At 40.5% G+C, this 23,190-nt stretch overlaps 2 protein-coding genes across 4 annotated transcripts; both read left to right on the forward strand.

Annotated features, from left to right (window-relative positions):
• The first annotated feature begins 381 nt into the window (after positions 1–381).
• Positions 382–10,972, forward strand: vps33a (VPS33A core subunit of CORVET and HOPS complexes). 2 transcript variants are annotated; one of them, XM_010897306.3, is made up of 13 exons: positions 382–518; positions 1,794–1,859; positions 2,022–2,149; positions 2,290–2,476; positions 3,677–3,793; positions 3,915–4,089; positions 4,641–4,837; positions 6,387–6,513; positions 6,757–6,824; positions 6,912–7,049; positions 7,165–7,302; positions 7,617–7,785; positions 10,533–10,972. In XM_010897306.3, exons 1-13 carry the CDS (start codon positions 417–419, stop codon positions 10,724–10,726), a joined length of 1,806 nt encoding a protein of 601 aa, XP_010895608.1. In that variant the 5' UTR covers positions 382–416; the 3' UTR covers positions 10,727–10,972. The 2 variants fall into 2 exon arrangements, with proteins under 2 accessions (XP_010895608.1, XP_019907715.1); XM_020052156.2 differs by lacking the exon at positions 382–518 and adding an exon at positions 827–845.
• A 6,590-nt stretch (positions 10,973–17,562) lies between these two features.
• On the forward strand, positions 17,563–23,060 carry LOC105026094 (transmembrane emp24 domain-containing protein 2). Of its 2 annotated transcripts, XM_010897308.5 has the most exons (5): positions 17,563–17,888; positions 18,690–18,882; positions 19,719–19,739; positions 21,392–21,499; positions 21,669–23,060. In XM_010897308.5, exons 1-5 carry the CDS (start codon positions 17,709–17,711, stop codon positions 21,791–21,793), a joined length of 627 nt encoding a protein of 208 aa, XP_010895610.1. In that variant the 5' UTR covers positions 17,563–17,708; the 3' UTR covers positions 21,794–23,060. The 2 variants fall into 2 exon arrangements, with proteins under 2 accessions (XP_010895610.1, XP_010895612.1); XM_010897310.5 differs by lacking the exon at positions 19,719–19,739 and having other exon boundaries at positions 17,581–17,888.
• Positions 23,061–23,190: the final 130 nt, after the last annotated feature.

The raw sequence follows: 23,190 nt of genomic DNA on the forward strand, positions 1-23,190 counted from the left end.
AAAGCCAAGACTTCGGTCATCACACAAACATAAAAACGATATGTTCAACCAGGATGCTCAACCAGCCTGCTGGACTGGGTACCTTCATTCCCTGAAATGAGTCACACATATAGTTGCATACTTTCTGTGTTATAAGCTACATTAAATTCTCACTGGTCTTCTACAACTCGAGTCGTTAGAGGCACTATGTGGATACAACTGCCATAATATTTTCCTTTATTATATATAATTTCCTATAGACCGACCATTGCTAAATGCTTACCAGAGTTACAGAAGGTAGATTATTACATGGGGGTTCAATGTGTAAATACATCGCCATCTATTGGACAGAGTATTTATTGCAAGAAATAGCTCTTTGAGTCACATGATGCACTTTTTGCAATCAGTCACCTGACTCTCTGGCTGTCAGAGCGAAAATGTCTGCGCACTTATCCTATGGTAGAGTCAATTTAAACATTTTACGGGAAGCTGCACGGAAGGATCTCCGTGAGTTTTTGGACAAATGTGCAGGAAGTAAGGTAAAACGCCTATATTAAATCGTTTAGGAATTACAAATGATTTTACTTTGTTTTAATCTGATATGCCTGTTCATCGCTAGCTAGCTATAAGCTATCATTCCGCTTTCAGTCAGGCAGTGGGGTTGTTTAGGCAGCTACATCGGTCTTCGTTCACTGCAGAGCTTCTAGTATTGGAAACTATGTTCCTAGTAGGAAAAGTTCACTTCAAATCGAAATTACAAGTGAGGAAACTCAGAGAAACTCTGGGTACTCTGTGAGGTTTCACCTCCTTTTTACTTTTTCAACGACAAGCTGACAACAATCCTTTTCTGAGAATCGACAAGATCCGTATGTATATGGCTAGTCAGAAAGATAATATGGCAGCTATTGTGGCCATTTTACATTTTAAGTATAATTTGACGTTAAGTTCAGCATTAGCAATGTTTGCAAATGTGTCAAGCTGACTAAAATATATATTTTTAGGATGAGAGAGCCAAAGAGACAAGATGAATTAAATTAACAAAAGCCAGGCCGTCATCCATAACTTTATAAAACCCAAGGTTATTTTATGTTCTCCCTAGCTCCCAATAAACGTTCTCGATCGGTTAGCTGCGTGTGAAGATCATTACAATCCGCTACCTTAATAGTGGTGTGCTTTGTAAGACACGTGCCGATTGCTCGAGGCCGTCTGTTGCTGCGACAAAAAACTATCATCACAAACTGACCACAACTTAATTGGGGATTTAACATAAAGGGGTTACCACCTGCAAGCTCAGTGGTGGTGTTGGGCCTTGGCGTAGTTTCTGGTGAATACCCCCTGATTGAGCGAACAGTATGATTATCGTTTATTTGTATCCCCATTTGCTCCTACGAAAGCTTCACCTACTTTTTCTGGGTTCCACAGAATACACATAACATAAACAATAAACGGATATATTCAAAGGAAATAACTGCCTCACACATGTAAAATACAACAATACAACTAAGTGGGGAATAGTTTGGCATGATGTGCATAATTGGACTAACCCCTGCTGTGGGAGCTGCTGAATAATTTCAATATCCAATTCACAATTAAGGTCCTGTTTATCTTAATTGTGAATTGGACATTGAAATCAGAAGGGAGGGGGGGTGTGTATTGAGAAAATGCTAAGGTTTTTCAAATCTTTGTGATGTTAAGAATCCAGTAATGTCTATGAATTTGTTAATACATAGTTAATACCTAAATAGATCTTGTGGATTCTAGTGTCAAGTTTAGAGTCAACTCAAATAGTATGTCTTTTTGTTGTCTGTCTTTAGGCAATTGTGTGGGATGAATATTTGACTGGACCCTTTGGACTGATAGCGCAATATTCTTTGCTGAAGGTAAGACTGACAATGTGTACTTACGTGTGCCGACAGTTTTTATTAGCAAATCTGAAAGGAAAAAATAAATGGGTTTTGTCAGGTGTAGAAGGCTAGCATTACAGCGAGAGGCAAATGCTTAACTGTTTGTTGAAGAATTGGTGACCTCGTCATTTCTTCCAGGAACATGAAGTGGAGAAGATGTTCACCCTCAAAGGGGGGCGTCTCCCCACTGCTGACGTGAAAAATATAATCTTCTTCGTTCGTCCCAAGCTGGAGTTAATGGATATTATAGCTGAGAATGTCATCAGGTCAGAATGCCATTACTTCACTTGCACTAAAAACATAGATTTCGGGGTAATACTGTAGCCAGTATTTTATCTTGGTGCGTGTGAATGGGGTTATTATCTTCAAAACCTGTATCTCTGGTGTTCAACTTGTGTTCCTGCAGTGCGGATAAGATGCATTCCCCACGTGACTTCCACATCCTTTTTGTGCCACGGCGGAGCATGCTCTGTGAACAGCGGCTGAAGGAGCAGGGGGTCCTGGGTTCGTTCATCAACATAGACGAGTACATTCTAGACCTCATCCCGTATGATAGTGACCTGTTGTCCATGGAGTCTGAAGGAGCCTTCAGGGTAGGTTGGGACATTTTGAATGAAATTCGATTGAGCTGAATTTTCTTTTACAGATATGTACAGTCCGATGAAGACCTCTACTTCTTACCACTAGAGAGCAGCACTTGGCTTGTCAGCTTGTGTGTCAGGTGTAAAATAATTGCAAACGCATCTAACAAGTTGTTAATGAAGGGTGTTTTGTTTTACCTAAATGAGTGAAAAAGGTGACCAGTTGAGGTTGGTGTTTGAAAGTATCAGGCAATTCAACCATAGTACAAGCCTGCATTTTACAAGAGGCCTTGGGAAAAGAACAAAAGCACCATTTATGGGAGCTTGGCAAAAAGAAAATAGCACACTTCAAATGTTTGCTAGAGTGTGTTAGAAGGCATGTCTCTAAGACCTTGTGGAAGAATATTCTATAGTCTGATGAGATCATTATATAGTTTGCCACATTGTTTGATGCAAGCCTGACACCACACATTATCCTCAAAACACCGTCCTTACTGTGAAGCATGGTGGTGGAGGCATCATTGCTTTGGGGATGTCTTTCTGTCAGGGCCTGGAAAGCTTGTGAAGACGGAGGTCGAAATGGTTGCAACGAAGTACAGAGAAGTCCTGTAAGAAAACCTGCAGAATATTGAGACTGGTACTTGGGGGAAGATTAATCTTCCAGCCAGACAATGACCCCAAACATACAGCCAAAGCCACACTGGAGTGGCTTTAAAACTGAAAGTTCAAAGCCTGGATACAACGGAGAATATGTAGAGAGTGTTGTAAAAGGGCCGTTCACCAAAGGTCTCTATCCAACTTGACAGAACTTGAAAAGAAGAATGAGCTTAAATTGCTGTGTCCAGATTTGCATAGCTGGTAGAGACTTATCCAAATAGTCATGGCTGTAACTGCAGGCTCTACCAAACATTGACTAAAGTGGTGAATACGTACATAGGTATTTTCTGTTGTGTATTGTAATGAATTTAGAACCATTTGTAGATTTTCTTTTACACATTGTGTTGATCAATGACAAAATCCCAATTAAATTCATTTTGATTTCATGCCGTAGCACAAATAGTCCGGGGGGGTGTATACTTTTGGAAGCTGCATGTTCACCTTCTCATCTAAGAATAATGTAGAGACCGAGTTCTTGTGACTGCTGTGCTTGGTCTTGTGGTAGGTTGGAACATTGAGTTACCAGGCGAGTAATATCCCATAACCTGACTTTAGGAGTGCTATCTGGAGAGTGACCAGACAAGTCTGTACCACACAGCCAAGGGCCTTATGACTCTCCAGGCTCTGTATGGGACCATCCCCCAGATATTTGGGAAAGGGGAGTGTGCACGGGTGAGTGTAAGAAGGCAACTTAATATAGAGTTTACATTTTAAAACTCTGTTTTAAAAAACACAGTCATAAAAGTGCATTATGTTGGAAATCAAACCATAATTCTTCTTGTTCCCTGAGCAGCATGTAGCTAACATGATGCTTAGGATGAAAAGGGAGTTTGCTGGCAGTCAGACTCAGATCCTGCCGGTCTTTGACTCCCTACTGCTGCTGGACCGTAACATAGACCTGCTGACCCCTCTGGCCACACAGCTCACATATGAAGGCCTAATTGATGAAGTCTATGGAATAACCAACGGTAGGTCAGCGTTCTTCATCCGTCTTTTTACAGGGACCCCTATGCCCTGGGTAATTTTTTTGATTGGTTGTGACAATGGGGAGAGCAAACATTACATTTAAAATTGAGAGGATAGGTGACCAAGGTTAGTGCTAAAGCTCCATACCTGAAACATAATCCCTCCCCTTATTCTAATAAACCTGAACCATTAACCTAAGCTTAATCCTTACCATAACTGTTGCATTTTATCTTAACTGGATGGGATCAGAGTTGGAACGCAAGCTTTGTCCTCAGCATTGAGTCATCTAGTCACATCATTACTGCCTTTAAGGCCAAACTGGCTCCAGAATTAGTTTAATCATGATAAAGTTTAACCTATAGGTTAAGGATGGTGTTCTGTAGATGCATGAAAACACTACGTATGATGAATAGACATTCAATGACAAAGATTCCAATCTAGAATTGTTTAGGCTCATCTTGAGGGGTTTCTATCAATCAGTGTTTAGGTCTTGTGACCTTTGTGTGCTTTGTTTACTAGTTCATCTCTGCTGTGTCCATGAATTTGCAAACAGGATACGTGAAGCTGCCTCCTGAGAAATTTGCTGCCCAAAAGAAGCAGGGTGAGGCTGGTAAAGACCTGCCCACGGAGCCCAAGAAAATGCAGCTCAACTCAGCTGAGGAGCTTTATGCTGAGATACGGGACAAAAACTTCAATGGTGTAGGAGCTGCCCTGAGCAAGAAGGCCAAGATCATATCTGCTGCCTTTGAGGTTGGCTTTACCTCAACACAGACATATATGCACAGGATAGAAACAGACAGTATGATACATTTACTATGTATTTTTCAAATAATGTAAATTTGTTTTTATTGACCACTATGTGTGCTAGGTAGACATTTCAGGAACATTTCCCATGGCAAAAAGGCAGGTGATCCAGCATTTCTTCCCACTTTTCTGTCTCACAACCTTGGCTGCGGATCTGTTTACTGAGAAGTATCTCCTGGAACCCCTGAATGGCTCAGTGGTAGTCATTGACATGCAGTTAGCTACAACATGGCGAGACCAGGGTTCAAATCCTAATCAGTAATTAGTTCTGGGGCCCTGTTGGAGGGCAACAAAATGGCACAGCTACGTCTGGGTTTGTGGTTAGAAAACAAATGTGGTTGCCTTGAATCATGGCACACTAGCTACTCCTTGGCGGCTTTGGTAGTCTGAGCTCCGTCACGGTAGATTCCAGTCCAGACATCCTGGTTGTGTGAGCGGTGTGATAAGAACCAGAAAAACATCAGGTGTGCTTTTGAAGACATTGACCTCCAAAGTCCGCTGGTAGTTTCTGAGATGAAGCAGGGCCTTAATAACAGATTGGATATCATGATGTTTTGTCCATGTGTTTATTATCTGCCCATTCTTTACTTGACCAAGTGCCACTTAAACTCCCACCCCCTTCACTGTTGTTATTTATCTAATCTGAACCTCCCTGGATTCTCCCACTTCTCTTAATACTTGTGATTTAATTGACCAGACTGTCTTAAATGTGGATCCTTTTACTGGGACCAATCTGTGTGTGCGTTATTTTGATTTGTTTATTGAGATTGTCAGAGTAGCCTTAACTACAAAGGTTTCATCACAGACTTGTTATTACGATCTTAAAACAACTGAATGTCTTAAGGTAGTAGATAACAGAATTCTATCTTGCCTTTTGAAATATGTAATTACCAATTATTTTACCCAAGTGGTATCCAGAGAAAGAAGGGCATGATTCTGGGACAATTCTTTTTTTAATGGCTGATCCTTTTTTGAGCATCTGCTACAAGCCTATACTTCTGTCAGCAAGAGACTTTTTGGCATTAACTGTCACTGGATAATTAGCATGTGATAATTAGACTGAAATACCACATTATTGAATTTAATGGATTCTTCCATTTTTCTTGCCCAGACCTGCTTCTAATTTTCTGTAGTTTGATGGATTACCTAATCATGTGAGAGCGTCAGATGTTTTCCAGCCAATAAACCATTTCTTTCTACCTTTATGCCAACATTGGAAGCAGGTCATACTGTGGTTATCTGAAGTCATCCCCACATATTTACTTTCAGCTCAGTTTTGTTTATTGTACATTTTGGGAATTTCCTTGGGAATGTTCGTCTCTCAACCATCTTATTTTACTACATCCATTTGTAACATTGAACATTCCTTGATAGTCCATCATGCATTTGATTACTTCAGACCTCCAATATCTGACTTATGGCAAATGTCTTATATATATTCTGACTAGCATGACCTTGTCTGTTTTCCAGTATGTTAATTGATTTTGTCTTGCAGGAGCGACATAATGCCAAAACCGTAGGCGAGATAAAGCAGTTTGTGTCCCAGCTGCCCCACATGCAGGCAGCACGCAGCTCCCTAGCCAATCACACCTCCATAGCTGAGCTCATCAAGGACATCACCAGTGAGAAAAAATATATATATTCTTCCCCTTTCATGTATAACTTACACCCCTCCCTTCTTTTTCCTTTCTCTGTCTTCATCTGTGTTTACCCATTGCAATAATTTGCTACAAATTATAACTGTGTGATATGGAAGAGTATATCTGTTTGTAATTTCATGTAAAGTACATTTGGCGTAACATTTCCAATAAGAGGCCTGTTGATGCTCTTGTAAGTGGTAAATGGATATTTCCTCTCTGATGCAGCCTCCGAGGCCTTCTTTGACAACTTGACTGTGGAGCAAGAGTTTATGACTGGAGTAGACACAGACAAGGTAGGTGATACTAGAAGCTACCTTCACTATATAAAACTGGGTCATAACATTGACTCTTCATGTGTGTTTGCCCATGTCATTCCCCAGGTTAACGCGTACATTGAGGACTGCATCGCTCAAAGGGATCCCCTGATCAAAATCCTGCGCTTGGTCTCCATGCAGTCGGTCTGCAACAACGGCCTGAAGCAGAAAGTGTTTGACTACTATAGGAGGGAGATCCTGCAGGTGGGGTTTCTTCTCATCACATTACAATAAGGTACCAGTGTGTTGGGTGATGGTCGATTCATGCTAGAAGGAATGCTTGTGTGGCAGCATCACTGACCTGTGCTGGTATCTCCAGACTTATGGATATGAACACATGCTCACTCTCAACAACTTGGAGAAGACCGGTCTTCTGAAGCCCCAGACAAGCACCAGGAATAACTATCCCACCATCAGGAAGACACTGAAGCTCTGGATGGAGGATGCCAATGAACAGGTGAATGAATCCTATCATTTAGACAATGCAGTTTTGATAAGGGAAGAGTGATATAGACGTAATACCAGTGTAACTACATTGTTAATAATTAAGTTGCTTTATAGTGCCACAATAATATAGTATTTTCTGTAACTAAGCAAGTTGAGCGGAAAATGCTCTGCATTCACAAGTATTCTATATAAAACAACCTTCCCAAAGCCTCCATGCATACTGCATCAGCTTAGACATGTGTTGGCAGGTTTTACTGACTGTCGTATTGACCGTAGTACTATATGTACTGATACCTAGCCTGTTTGCCTGTCATCTTCCTCCAGAACCCCAATGACATATCCTATGTGTATAGTGGCTACGCTCCTCTGAGTATCCGTCTGGCCCAGGTCTTGGCCAGGCCCGGCTGGCGCAGCATCGAGGAGGTTCTGAAAATGCTCCCAGGTCCACACTTTGAGGAGAGGCAACAGCTGCCTGCCGGCCTCCATAAGAAACGTAAGGAAACGTAGAGTGACCAGATGTCCCAGTTTGGCCGGGATTGTCCCGGTTTCAAGCTGGGTGTCCCGAGTGCCTGACATTGACTACAAAATGTTCCCAGTTTTCACCAGAATAATAATAATAGGCTAATAATAATACTGTAATTTTTTCACATACCAGTCGGAGCCAAACAAACAACTGCATAGAACTGCGTTATAATGAGCACATTATAATTGCTAGCAGGCAATCTCCACAACCTTCCAGTCCTTATTGCGCTTTTCCCCGCTATAATTAGCTTTTCCTCCAGTTGGTAGCAGCACGTTTCCCATGGTGCAAAAATATTTCACATGTGCCCTCACAGTACAACGGTGGACCAACAAGGAAGACCGTCTCTTGTTCATGAAAAACTCTACTTCCATCTGATAAACGCCTCGCGTTAGTCGGATACATTTGCATAATATTGACCGTGGCCCAGCTTCTTGACGCGCTGGAACAGCTCAAACGGCCATGCTGCCATCGAGATGCTTTGCACAACCGTCAACAACGTCTTGACGCTATTCAAGGAAAATTAATTGTATCCGTCTGTGGCAGCCGGCGCGCCGGAATGGCGGACGTGCATTGTAATTGCTCTCGCGTCTGAGCGCAAACTAAGCGCCTATAACTGAATGAGCCTTTAGACAGCCAGTTGCTCTTTGCTCAAAAAGCTTAGCTGCAGAAATGCATGGTGAATGATCACCCTGTGGTGATCTGTTGGCTGTAGATAACAGAAGGCTTTGTCCCGACTCTGTCAGATGTCTTAGAGCAGCAGCAGATTTATTGTACCCAGTAAACAAAACTGGACATTACTGTTAAGTGTACATTGGTTTAGGTGTTGTTTGTGTATGGAAGAGGAGGGACACACAAGCCCTTTACACACATTTAAAGGAGGGTCAAAGTCAGCTTTTCTCCCAGCGTCAGTGGTTCCAGCACACCCTTGATGCTGTTAGAGAGGCAGAGTCCAGTTTTATCTTTGACTTCCACAAACTCCAAAAACCTCTCTGTCAGTGTATTGTCAGGCAACATGTATCGCAACAAAACCACCATTTGTGATTTACAGGTTGTCTCATCTGCCTGTATGACAACAAATTATGTCTCGTCCACTTGCTTGGCTATCTCCTCCCTGTACGTACGTACGTACATACGTACGTACATACATACGTACGTACGTACATACGTACGTACGTACATACATACGTACATACATACGTACGTACGTACATACATACATACATACGTACATACATACATACGTACATACATACGTACATACATACATACATACATACATACAGTCAGTCAGTCAGTCAGTCAGTCAGTCTAACAGTTTGTTTTATACAGTGCTAGGTGTCCCTTTGAAGATAGTGCCTCTGAAGTCTCGAATCGCCCTCACACAGTCTTGAAAATGCATCTGAATATTCAGGGAGTCCACCGACTCGTCCACACAGTTTAATACGTTATGATCCAACTGAGAACGTACCCGTTTTCCTCCACCTGTTTGTTATGCTGCTCATTGGAGCGCCTGTATGCACTGTCAACTTGGGCTGCGACATTTACCCTTCCAAGTAAGCCCAATTTCATAGCTTTGTCCAGATGACTCCCGCTGCTTTCACGTTTTGCAATCCTCTCAGAAAGATGTTTCAAATCTTTGTAATCCATCCTCGACCAAGTACCATCTCCACCAAATAACAGACATGGAAAACAGAAGTGTTTTCTTTTGTTTGCTAATCGATAGCCACTTTTTCTTCAAAAACCACTCCACGTTAAACCCGCGGTTACTTTTACCAGCAGTTTGAGTGATGAAAATATCCCGTGGCTGATGGGCACCAAGTCGCTGTAATTCAAGTTTCTCCTCCAAATTAAGGGTTTCAAACCAGTGCTTGAGTATGAAATCCACTTTATTCATATTCTCAAGTTTGTAAAGGCGTTTGTAAAGCTATCAAGCTAGCTAAGACAATCTACCCTCCTCGCTCTTCTTTCCGACTAATGTTGGTGCCAGACAGACAGACAGCCAATCAGATCTGAAATACGAAATGACACTGTAGTGGGGCTGCCGGCTATCAGCCCCACTTCGTATCAAATTTGTGATCTACATTGATCACACTAACATTCTGAGCATGGATATTAATATTTTTACACGTACAATGTACATTGCATTGTGAGAGAGGGGCGAGCCCCACATTCACGCTTAGCCTGTGGCCTACTACTGCGAACTCGGCAGATCGCAGTCTGAAGCAGCAAGCCAGGGACCAATGAACATGAAATAAAATCCTAACACAAATGATATGCAATTTAGGAAGATGGTAAATTCATAGATAATAAATTATAGGAAGTAATCTTTGAGAAATTAAAATAACAGTTTTGTTGCAGTTCTTTCTGTTGACAACAGGTGGGGCTGTGTCTAATGACCTGCTCCTAATGACCAGTTCCCCCTGCATATTAGACAGTTGGATTGTTCTTACATGTCGTTCATATTTTAGTTCTAGAAAAGATCTGTCTATAAAAGCAGGAGGGGGAGGAGTTTGTGTTTTGAGAGAAAGGCTGGGTATCTGTAAAAGCACTGACAAATGCTTTTATTTTATAAATCCTTTATGAAATAAATGTGACATTGACTGGGAATGGTGCATGTTTGGGGACACGAAGGATGGTGGTTGACCTCCGGTGTTTACATGCACAGTAAAGTGAAGCCTGTGATATTCATTCTGTTTGACTGTTTTCTTTTACCACAGGCCAGCAGGGGGAGAATAGGACCACACTGGTGTTCTTCCTAGGAGGGGTCACGTACGCGGAAATTGCGGCCCTGCGTTTCCTGTCTCAGATGGAGGACGGCGGCACAGAGTACATCATCGCCACAACTAAGCTCATCAATGGTACCAGCTGGATCAAATCACTTATGGACCGCCCTGAGGCCCAGACGCTGTGAGGCCACTTCCCGCACCCTCGGGGGAACAGCTGGACACATCAAACAGATGGACCAAAAGACCCTGCCGCTTGTTTTTAATGTCCATATTCCAGCGCCCTGCAGGTGTGTTTGATTGATCTTAGTAACTGTCAATATGAGCAGGTGTCAGCTCCTCAGTTCTTCCTGTTATTTGCAACTCTAACCGCTTGCTCAAAACACATCTCAAAAATGACCTGCTTTTGTCATTGAATGGAGCCAAGATGATGTCACCTTGGAAGTGTGATCATGGAAGTGTAAAATACTGTTATATTTACGTGAAGGCTGAAAGGTTAAATGTTTGTTTTGTTGTTTATTTGTTTTCAACATATTTTGTGTTGTACAGCACAGGCCTCTTCTCTCCTGTAAATAAATGATCAGCTGCTTATTGTGGGTTTGATGAAGTGTTTTATTCATTATAAAAATATTTTAAAAATAAACTGAGTGACAGAATCTAAAACAAAAATCCAGAAATTCACATTGTATGATTAAGTAATTAATTTGCATTTTATTGCATGACATAAGAATTTGATACATCAGAAAAGCAGAACTTAATATTTGGTACAGAAACCTTTGTTTGCAATTACAGAGATCATACATTTCCTGTAGTTCTTGACCGGGTTTGCACACACTGCAGCAGGGATTTTGGCCCACTCCTCCATACAGACCTTCTCCAGATCTTTCAGGTTTCGGGGCTGTGGCTGGGCAATACGGACTTTCAGCTCCCTCCAAATATTTTCTATTGGGTTCAGGTCTGGAGACTGGCTAGGCCACTCCAGGACCTTGAGATGCTTTTTATGGAGCCACTCCTTAGTTGCCCTGGCTGTGTGTTTCGGGTCGTTGTCATGCTGGAAGACCCAGCCAAGACCCATCTTCAATGCTCTTACTGAGGGAAGGAGGTTGTTGGCCAAGATCTCGTGATACATGGTCCCATTCATCCTCCCCTCAATACGGTGCAGTCGTCCTGTCCCCTTTGCAGAAAAGCATCCCCAAAGAATTATGTTTCCAACTCCATGCTTCATGGTTGGGATGGTGTTCTTGGGGTTGTACTCATCCTTCTTCCTCCAAACACGGCAAGTGGAGTTTAGACCAAAAAGCTCTATTTTTGTCTCATCAGACCACATGACCTTCTTCCATTCCTCCTCTGGATCATCCAGATGGTCATTGGCAAACTTCAGACGGGCCTGGACGCGCTGGCTTGAGCAGGGGGACCTTGCGTTCCTTGCTCATGATCATTGATGCCCCACGAGGTGAGATCTTGCATGGAGATCCAGACCGAGAGAGATTGACCGTCATGTTGAACTTCTTCCAATTTCTAATAATTGCACCAACAACTTGTTGCCTTCTCACCAAGCTGCTTGCCTATTGTCCTGTAGCCCAGCCCAGCCCAGCCTTGTGCAGGTTTACAATGTTATCCCTGATGTCCTTGCACAGCTCTCTGGTCTTGGCCATTGGGGAGAGGTTGGAGTCTGTTCGATTGAGTGTGTGGACAGGTGTCTTTTATACAGGTAACGAGTTCAAACAGGTGCAGTTAATACAGGTAATCATTGGAGAACAGGAGGGCTTCTTGAAGAAAAACTAACAGGTCTGTGAGAATTCTTACTGGTTGGTAGGTGATCAAATACTTTTGTCATGCAATAAAATGCTAATTAATTCTTTAAAAATCATACAATGTGATTTTCCGTCTCAGTTGAAGTGTACCTATGATAAAAATGACAGACCACTACATGCTTTGTAAGTGGGAAAACCTGCAACATCGGCAGTGTATCAAATACTTGTTCTCCCCACTGTATCCTGTAGTTGTACAAATTAACATTTGCAGCTTTTCCATTACACTACCCCAACACTACTCTTCCAACATTATCTGAAGTCCTTTAACAGTGAATTATGCATTGTGCAATGATGTATGTTGTAGGGGGGAAATATGGGACAGACGCATGCATACAGAGAGGAGGGCAGGGGGGAATTGGGAGCCCAGTCAGCCGTCAGCAGTCCAGCTCTGTTTGGGAGCAATTAGCACAATAACAGGCCTCCCGATCAGCCGATAATGGCCCTCTGCTGTCTGGAGATCTTACCCCATAACGCCCCATGATTTGACAGCACAAAAATCTGATTCAATTAGGAGGCCATTTGCTCCATGTTCCGGTAGAGGATAAGTGCATTTGAGTTGGGGTTGATCTCAGGCTTGATCGATGGGTAGTCCTTCAGCTCAGATGTGAGAGTTCCAAGTCAAAATAAGACATTTGTCCAGGTCCTCATGACAGTATGCCTTGACATTTTTATTTAATTTTTGCCATTTAACAAACACTCTTATACATAGTGACCGGATCAGTTGGAATTCTTTTGTCAAGCATGTACTGACTGCACCAAGTTTTGTTTCAGTTGAACGTGGCAGACGTTCAAGGGAATGGAGGAGTTCAGAGTGCTGCACAGGTCCGTTTCTTGGACCTGCACCCGGACCATATTGACTACTTCTGTTCTGAGAACCACCTGAAAATCTATATAAGGACAGATTTTGTTCAGGCAACCGGATTTAGTTGGTATAGATTTTGTTCCGACGGCCAAATAGTTAACTGCAAAAAAATATAAATGTATTAATGCCCCCAGACATTAGTAATCTGACATTCTTCACTTCAACTCCAGCATTCACTCAATATGGGGTTCTGCTGTGAAGCATTTAATACAATGCTTATGTAAGCTACAGTATGATCATGCCATGACTCAGGAGATCAAATACCACATGCCTGCTGTTTCCACCTTAATTAGATGTCCATCCATTATCAATTGGGTGGTTGTTATCAGGAAAAGCACAAACTAATTCCAAAGCAGGGAATTCATTGGCACAGCCCCTGTGCTTGATGGTTTGTTTATTCACTCATGATAACCTGTAATTTCTCCTGTTCTAGATATGATAGTTAGACATTAATTGGAGTTAAAAAGATTTCTAGAAAAGTTGCATTGCTAGTAAAAGGCTACCTACCAAGGGATGATATTCTCATATGGCTGAAGGGAACGTTTCTCATCCATTTCATCACATTATTGAGGCTGATTATCTAAAAGTAATAATGTTTTGTCCTTATTTAAAAAGCTTCCGACCTATAAAAGAATAGCTCTGGACTGACCCGAACCGCAGGTTGAAATATTATTTGTATTCCTCCCTTTGAGTTATTTAGCCTACTTGCGGTTCACCCGCGGAAACCGTGGACAGCAAACCTGATGCATGACTCAAGGTTACAATGCATTAAGTGAAGCATATCAAGAGACTAGTGTAAATGATCTTTGTCATCAACCGTTTACGTATATATCTTATTCAGACATAGATGAATGTCAGTGCTGAAGTCAGTTTGTGAGACCTTATCTGTGCCCTGCGCGGCGGTGACCAGCGGGTTTAGCGGACTGCGTGGACGGTTATTTGCAGCATTCGAAGATTTTTGTGAACTAAAAAACAGGAACATACTGGAATATCACGATAATTTAGGTTATATATGATGTAGATTTTTTCCTTTTTTTAAATAATTGTAATGCACAAAAACAACTTTAGAGATATTTTTAAATATTATAGAGCGACCAAAAGAAGAGGCACCCAACTTGCATGCATGCTGCAGAGGATATTTACAGATAATATGCTTTGAATTTGTCATGGACTCACCTCAAAGAAGCTGGTGCACGACATGGCTTAACTTTCCATTAGGAAAACCCTAGGGTTTCAGGATTCTCCTGTGGGCCTATTCAATGTAATTGTTGCTGGCCCCTCCTTTGCCATTAGGACTAAGAAGCGGAGATCATCTTGTATTCCTGGCAGCACAATTTGGAGACCCTACCACTGAGAGCGTCCGCCTGTATTTTGAAGAAGTTGAACATTCTTAATTTATACCTGTTCGTTTGGGTAAGTAATCGTACACGCAAAAAACGAATTTAATGTATTATTTAGTAAACCAATTTATTATACTGCATGGCTGACTTTTGAGAAGCGTACATTTACCGTTACGTTTTGTCGAAATTTGTATTGCTCCTGTTTTGTTTTATAATATTACACACTTTAGAATTTGATACTTACAGTGGGCATTTTTGCAAGACTAGCTTTTGGCACTGTAGTGCACTGTAAAATATTAACAGCCATATGGATGAAAGAATAAAACATTAAAGAAAACGTTTGATTATCAAATCAGACGATAAAGTTGCTTATTACAGTGGGTGCACCAGCCACTTTTTGTAAACACACTCTTTTCACTTGTCTGAACTAAATGTGTGACCATTTAGTGTGACTGAGATCAATGGCAAAAGCATTTGGAGCTATTTAAAAATTAATTAATAATGAAGTACAACTAATGGATTTGTTGTTACTCATGCATTCTTCAGCCATAAATATTGGTTGCTGATATAGGCTATTCAATAACCAACAGAGGAACAAATTACGATCCTGTAAATATTTTTAGGGCCTGTGATTGCAGACCAGACAGATCCTACAAACTACATCAGTCATTGTGAGATGGAATACCAGTTTGAGATGGAGCCCTTGACTCTCCGCTTCCTTCGGACCTTTAAAGAACTTCTGAAATTTGTTCTCTTCAGTTACACAGTACTGTTAGGTGCTTTGCTCTTAGCAGGCTGGACAACATACTTCATGGTTGCAAAATAAATAAAAAAGTGGACTGGATGAGTGTCTCTATTGTGGTATGACAATTGTAAAAGCACCAGTGTATTCAAATTGCCACACTCTAGTGATTGTGTTCAGTATGGCCTGTGACCAATAGGTTGCTATAATAATTTGAAGATATGCTACTTAAGCAGGTTTCATGATAGTAGCAGATGTAGGCAATGTTATATCTATAACTTGTTTGTGCCTCTTTGTTATTAAGGTAATGTTTCTGTGTCACCTTATTTTTTGCCGATACCTCAACAAAAATGGTTTTCCCAATGTGCAAATTAATTTATTATGTACTCATTAAACATTCCAAATAAACATGTACTGGAGGTGACTTGCAAGGTGCTCCCTGTAAAGAATAAAAGGGAAAGAAATATCTTTCACACAGACATGCCACATTACAACTGGAGCTACATTTACGCCACATTTGCACAGGTTTGTTAGTGTTCCAGAAACAATGCTGTATTCTGGAAAAAACTACTCTCTCTGCTGGAATCTCTGCTGGAGTTCACGATTGGAAAACCATTATAAAGCATCTCTTCATGCACCTGCAGCCCAACAACCCATGCTACTGGCACAACTGACTGCTTAAATCTTGGTTGTCACTAGTTAACACAGTCTCAAAGTCATAAATCAAACAGTAACCTTATGCCTAACCCTACCCTACAGCAAATGTTTTCAAAAAACAATATGAAAATGCTGTTAATACGACTGTTTATTCCTTTTGGGTAGTGTTAGCCAGACTAGTGTTAGGTGTTAATTTGCTGCTTGACTTGGATGCTGATTTGATCATTATGTCTTCTCAATGGTACTCTTACATTTCTATTGTAGTCATTTAGCTGATGCTTTTATCCAGAGCAATTTACATTAATTTAATTCATTCGCAGGTGTCAGACTCATATGATGGCCTAGTTTCCAACCTTGTACCTGGTTGAAAATTGAAGTCTAATTATTTAAGGACTCCCTGGTTGTGTAGGTCTTAACTGGGCATAAAAAGGAAAAGCCAAAAAACTGAAAATAATAGTCTCTGTGAAATGTATTGACATTGCTGATTTAGTTCTTACTGTACTTTTTTGTTACAAGGTGGAGGAAAGGAGATAAATAAGGTAGTTGGAAATTTGGGATGATTAGGTGGCTATGATGGTAAGTGGGAAAGATTGGAAATGTAGTGAGGACAACAGGGTTACCGCTTCTACTCTTATGATAAGTGCCATGTGATTTTTAGTGAGCATAGACATTTAGGGCATCCTTTAAACTTGCCATTCAGAAGACGGCCTTACAAGCTCAGCAATGTCCCCTTCACTGCCCTGGGGCATTATATTTTCACAAACAAAGGATATGATTTTGTTCAATTCCAGAAAACGAAAATGCATAATATATAAACAAATGTGAACTTTTGCACATTCACTCTTGCACTTGAACTTTTAGCGACCCACACTTGTTAAATGTCCCTCTCCACATTATGTGGACCACATGCAACCACTGTCGAAAATAAATCTGCTAATTTGTTGTCCGTTCTGAAATTAACGGGCAAGTCTGGCAGCCAATGCCTTATATCTTCTCGTCACTTAAGTCACCTTGTCATCTTTGCTGTTCAGTGGCTGTCAGTTTATGGGGCTAAACTCGCAGTCAGGTATTTCATTTTTGTGATCGTTTTGTCTACCGCAAAAGCACAGGAAATGACAATACTTATCTGCTGTCTCAACTGCTTGGTGGACTAGATTCAGATACATACAACGGGTGAGGTCCTAGACCAGAACCCATTTGATTGGGTTGTCTTGAATTTACGTGGAGTAGAGATCAAGTCGTTGTTTGGATCTCGTATTCACGTGGCAACGTCTGCGAGCTAGTCGCTAACCAAAGATTCTACGGTGAAAATATTCCACGTCGAACTCCTCAATTTGACACAAATCTGTCGCAGAAACGCGTCGTTACGCCACACTACACATGTGCAAACTGACAAATCCAAGGCACTCCTATATATATATATATATATATATATATATAAACTAGAATTTTTTTAAACGAAAATGTAGATGTGTCAACGTCAATTAATAACGAATTGTTAATGTTCATCTCTACTGACATTGTTAAACCACAGAACGCGGGTCTTAGCAGTCGAGTCTGACAATCAATCAATCGTTCCCGGAAGTATTGCGTTGTTGCGCCTCTGGGTTTGCAATGTCTGTGTGATAACATTCTGCTAGTACTTGCTGGCTCCTCCTACGCGATTCGGTGGGTAGGGTTGCCAGGAGGGCTTGCTTTAGCATTTTGTTTAGTGGTTTATTTTTCATATAGACAGCGGCGAAAAAAACAACAACTATGTTTACTCTTTCAGAGTTGTTGGTGTGTTTAGCTATATTATCCGCCACAGCGTCAGGTTACTTCGTCAGCATAGACGCTCATGCCGAAGAGTGCTTCTTTGAACGAGTCAACTCTGGTACCAAGATGGGCCTCATGTTTGAGGTGGCCGAAGGAGGTTTCCTTGATATCGATGTGGAGGTAAGGCCATTGAGTTATAAAAGGTGCCCGGCCTCTTTCTAAATCAGACCCCGCGCCTTAATTAATTAGATTTGAAAAACATTTCTAGTTATGAGCAATTTAATTACCCATCTGGCTAATGTTAGATACCCAAGCTAGCAGCAGTATGGCACTGTAATGACAACTCCCCTTCACTTGATAGCTTGGTAGCTACCAATAATAGCAGTTAGTGTGTGGCTATATATAATGCTAGTAAGAGTTAGTACTACTTTGGCAGAAGCCTGAGATTTTTTTTTAAACTAACGTTCGCTAAATATGCTGAAGTTAAACTTCGGTGAGTAATTAGCTAGCTAGCTGTATATAGTAGCGTTTGAAATGTGATGTGAGTTGCTAACCAGTCTTGTTAGCTGGCTAACTTTCTTTTCAACTGACTCCAAAGACACTTATAATGCATAGTTAAGTGTCTTTGGTATTAATGTTAGTTAGTAAGCAACATCACCTTGCAAATGTTACTATTCGAGTGTTGCTGGATTTTTACCCACCCAGGTTTTAACATCACATTGCAAACGTCACTGAAATTGTGCCATATGGCTACCTGGCAAGGCTTTTACGGAACTATATATTATCTAAACTACGTATTATAATTTAAATTAATAAAAGCACAAGTAGATGTCAGGATACACAGCTTAATGTCAGTTTCGGCTGTTGACAATTACTGTTTTACTAGAGTTGGTGTTTTTGAGGAAAATGCACCATCTTTGATATGTCCAGTCAACACCGTTAATTTTTCTAAGCAGATACTTCTCATTTGCCCTTTTGCAGATCACAGGTCCAGATGGGAAACAGATTTATAAAGGAGACAGGGAATCCAGTGGGAAGTACTCTGTGGCAGCTCATATGGATGGCACATACAAATTCTGCTTCAGTAATAAAATGTCGACCATGACACCCAAGATTGTCATGTTTACCATTGACATTGGGGAGGCCCCCAAGGGAGATGGTATGGAGACAGAAGGTAGGTTTAGGTGAGGGTTGTTATAAAATGTGGCATTGCCTTCAATTGTGTAAATGTGCCATTGCCCTGAAAACACATTTACATGAAATAATCAGAATGTCCTCTGTATGTCCTGAATGTTTTATAATATTGTTTTTGAACTTTGCCAGTGATGTTGGTCCTTTAGCTTCTTGAATTTTGAGACAAAATATTCACTAGCAACATTTTGTAGGGCACTGGTTCTCAGTACTGAGAGATGGACATTTTTGTGTTTGCTCTAGCGTTATAAGAATCCATTTGTCTTCAGCAAGGATCATTTTAATTGGGTGTTTAGTGCTATGTCAAACAATGAATGCATCTCTTCATGCTGCAAGAACCAAGATTGAGATCCACTGATTTAGAGCACCAGTACTTAAGTTGACATTTCTAGTTGAAGTTAACACCAACACATGTAACCAGCCCATTTCAATTTTCATAACTTTTGCGCCAGGATAATATTGTTTTCTCTATTGGCTTCAGCCTCAAGATTAATAGTTTTCACTTTGAGAATGATGGGCTTGGGGGAGAAATCAGTTGATGAGTATCATAGCCAATTAAAAAAAAATAGTGATTGGAGGAATCTCACATCTGTGCTATATTCACTTGTAAAACGTACTTAAGCAAAACCCCAGGTGTAAGCCCAACTGTTCATCCTCCTGATTGGGCATACGTGTATATGACAATTCAAGACATAGTGCCACATTTCATGATTCGGGTTAGGAGTGACGAGGCGGCATTGAGTACAATGACTGATATGTTTAGGTTTGAGGGAAGACTCTTCTGCTGTTTTCCTTCATATTCCTCCTTTTTTCATTCAGGTGGAGGGGACACCTGGGACGGTAGGTTATTACTGTTGCATGAGGTCGGAGATGGTTAATGCTTTTGGGAAAATGGCCTCATTCTCTGTAGTATGGCTTCACCTAGGTACTGAACTGCAAAAAGTAGTGTGAATATCTGTAGTTTGATTAATTGCCTGTTTCGTGTGTTTTGCTTAATGGCCACTCACTTGATGTCTGGCAATGACTTGACGTGTGACTGGATTTAGGAATGTATGCCCTGCTGAATTATTGGATTAACAGTTTCTGTCATTCGAAATGATTGTCAGTTTCTGTATGAAATATAATATCCATGTACAAGTGTCCAGTCAATGCAGCATTACACACAGCACAACCAGCAAATACTGTCTTTAGTTTTATGTTCACCCAAGTGTTTGCTCTGTTAGTCCAGATGTTATTTCATAGAAGACACATTTGTACAAATGACTTGAACTGTATTTTCGATGTAGATGACATACTGTAAAGTTTGATGTACAAAGGTTTCTTAATAATGCATCAGTTCTGCATAATGGGTCTGGGTGACATTATGCTCTCAAGTTGGTTTTTCACACACTTTATTGATCACAAATTAAATGAAACCGTACACACTGCTAGCTAACACAGTAGCGATACTGGAAAACTGAATCTAACATTTGCTAATGTTAATGCAAGGACTGCCAGCTCCATTTTAACGGTGTCAGGAACCGGTGCATCTCTCTCATCAGTACCCTCTTTACTCTCATTTCAAGTCTAATGTTGTATTCATAACCAAGTGGTGAGTGGTGGAAAGGTAACAGTTGTAATATTGGATTATTCCCAGTGGTATGTGGTCAGTTCCTCTTTCCCAGTTACAAACACACAATTATTACCTTAATAATGGGATTTGAGTCATTTAGGGTAAAACGTTGTTCCTTTTTAACCAGTACATACCTGCATTTGTCTTGTGTTTGATTTGTGAGCTTAACCTTCAAATTATGAATATGTTTTTTATTAACAAACGGTTCACCTATTTGCTATTTGCCTTCTTTAATTGTATTTTGTTACATATTTTAGTTTGGAAGTGGCATAAGTTGAGCAGTGTTGTCTATTCTAAATGGCACACTATAGTCCCAGATTTATACAACTAAATTAAACTGGAGCTTGTCATTTCCAATGGGAGAAGCAAGGAAGTAGGCCAAGCCAAGCATGAGCCACTGAAATTTTACTGGTGCATTCTAGCATGCATTTGCATATTTCCATTACCGAAACACCTGTGCTCAGTGACTCGAATTTGCTCCAAAATTCCCAAAATGGTTTTCAAAAGTCTAAAAACTTGGGTCTACAAACTACAAAAAGAATAATTTTGGGAACAGATTACCTGATTTTTTTACAAATTAATTAATGGTTTTCTTTGGAACAAAGTGTCCCCTGTTCGGGCAGCCACAAAGCAGATTCCACCTACCCCATTAATGTCCTCTGCCTAAGATGTTGGTTGAGACATGTCACAGCTTAATGACAGTGACTGATGGGGGATGTGTTGTAAAAAAATATCGCACTTGGCATTGCTTGAAAATCCTTGAATAATCTTTGCTATAATCTACTTTTAAATGTTACTATATTTACTTGGATGTCAAATTTTTGGCGTTTCTTTAACTGCAGTATTTGATGTTGTATTAATGTTGAGTAATTGTTCACAGCCCACCAGAACAAATTGGAGGAGATGATTAATGAGCTAGCAGTTGCCATGACAGCAGTAAAACACGAGCAGGAATACATGGAGGTCCGAGAGAGGATACACAGAGCAAGTAAGACCGTTTCTGTGCAACTTGAAAGTTGTTGCCGTTTCCATTGAAAACAACTGACAAAACATCTCAATAGCATTTATTTGAAGAACATCCAATGTAGTGCTTAGTGAATGTGTTGAAAGTGTCATTGTATGTAGTTGATGTATTTTCCTCTCTCCCCCTCTTCTAGTTAATGACAACACAAACAGCCGAGTAGTACTTTGGTCCTTCTTCGAAGCACTTGTGCTGGTAGCCATGACCCTTGGACAGATCTACTACCTGAAGAGATTTTTTGAAGTGCGGAGAGTTGTGTAAAAACAGGCTTTTTAACATTTTTAAACGGAAGTGCTTCACTTGAACTCTTAGCTGCACCATACTTCAATATTGGAAATCAAACAACTTCTGAAAAGCCTAGCCCTTGCCCATTCTCCTTTCTCTAGTTTTTCCTCTTCATGTACTCCAAGCCATGGTATGTTCTTTCAATGAAAACTGTCTTTGCATTGACGCCTCACAGTTCAACATTAGTAGTACTTAAGAGTGTATTTTTAATTATGATTCTGAGTTTGAGTATTTGCACATTCAAAGTCACTGCCCTAAAATGTCAGATGCCACAAGGAGCTTTTATCCTTATGCTACTTCATAACCAAGTGGGATGTGGAAGATTATCAGTTGAAAATACCAATTAGATGCCATTACAAACTTTCAAATGCTGATTGGATAACCAACAATCTTTGTCAACTATATGCAAAAATACTGCTATCAAACAAATACACTTGTAGTGTTAAAACATTTTGTAGTTGCATTTTACTGCAGAGTAAGCTTTTATGGAGGTCATTTTTTCAGTTGACAACATCAGTGTGGGAGAAGTCAGAGCTCAGGGATAATAGATGAGTTTCACACTAGTAACAACCAGTTGTTGAGCTATTGAAGTGGACATTCCCATCATACGGTGTGAATACCCACTTACTACTTGGTCACAGGCACTTCATTAAGAAAAGCAGTAGGTTGGGGACACAGGAAGTTGAGCATTTTACATTTCTGACATTTTGTTTATTTAGTTTTTTAGGCTACTGTTAAGCTTGCACTAGAAGACATTTATTGAGGGATTTTGTTGTTGTACAAACATGTTTTTAACACCTGTGCCAATCAGCCACAGTATGCACAATGCATATTGAATGAAGAAAAACTAATGGCGTAAGGTGTACTGTTTGTATTTGAATACTGAGTCTACATTTCGAGTAAGGAGGAGTACAAGAAAAGCCTTGGTGTGGAATCTGATCAATTGTTGACAGTTTGATGTAGATGCTTGAGCATTTCTATTGTACCAGTCAATATAAATGTATCAAATGGACAATTTTATACAGCTTTTTTTCTTGGTTTCTTGGTATTTATGTTTTGTTTTATTATGGGTAAATCAAGGGGAACAATATTTACGAAGATTGGGTGAATAACTATGGAGCCAACCCAACCGAGACATTGACCTTAGACAATGTCTAGAGGAATGAAATTAAGCTGTGGATCAACAACCTACAAATGAAATTCTGTTCATAAAAATAAAGTTTCATTTTTCTCTTCATTTTGATTGCTTGTAGTTTTGCAATAATTTATTTGTACAGTAGTTATAACCCCTTATGGGTAAGGAACCTTTCAGTAAAAAAAAAAGTAGGGGTAAATGGACAGGCAAAACACCTGCTCTTTGCAGGTTTTTAGTA

The sequence above is a fragment of the Esox lucius genome, chromosome 13 (genome assembly GCF_011004845.1).
Source record: "Esox lucius isolate fEsoLuc1 chromosome 13, fEsoLuc1.pri, whole genome shotgun sequence".
Classification (NCBI taxonomy): domain Eukaryota; kingdom Metazoa; phylum Chordata; class Actinopteri; order Esociformes; family Esocidae; genus Esox; species Esox lucius.

Coding starts and splice junctions, on each gene's coding strand:
- vps33a (XM_010897306.3), top strand. CDS start 417: ATGTCTGCGCACTTATCCTATGGTAGAGTCAATTTAAACATTTTACGG. Junction 519..1,793: donor ACAAATGTGCAGGAAGTAAG/GTAAAACGCCTA, acceptor GTCTGTCTTTAG/GCAATTGTGTGGGATGAATA. Junction 4,090..4,640: donor AGTCTATGGAATAACCAACG/GTAGGTCAGCGT, acceptor ATTTGCAAACAG/GATACGTGAAGCTGCCTCCT.
- LOC105026094 (XM_010897308.5), top strand. CDS start 17,709: ATGTTTACTCTTTCAGAGTTGTTGGTGTGTTTAGCTATATTATCCGCC. Junction 18,883..19,718: donor AGATGGTATGGAGACAGAAG/GTAGGTTTAGGT, acceptor TTTTTCATTCAG/GTGGAGGGGACACCTGGGAC. Junction 21,500..21,668: donor AGAGAGGATACACAGAGCAA/GTAAGACCGTTT, acceptor CCCCTCTTCTAG/TTAATGACAACACAAACAGC.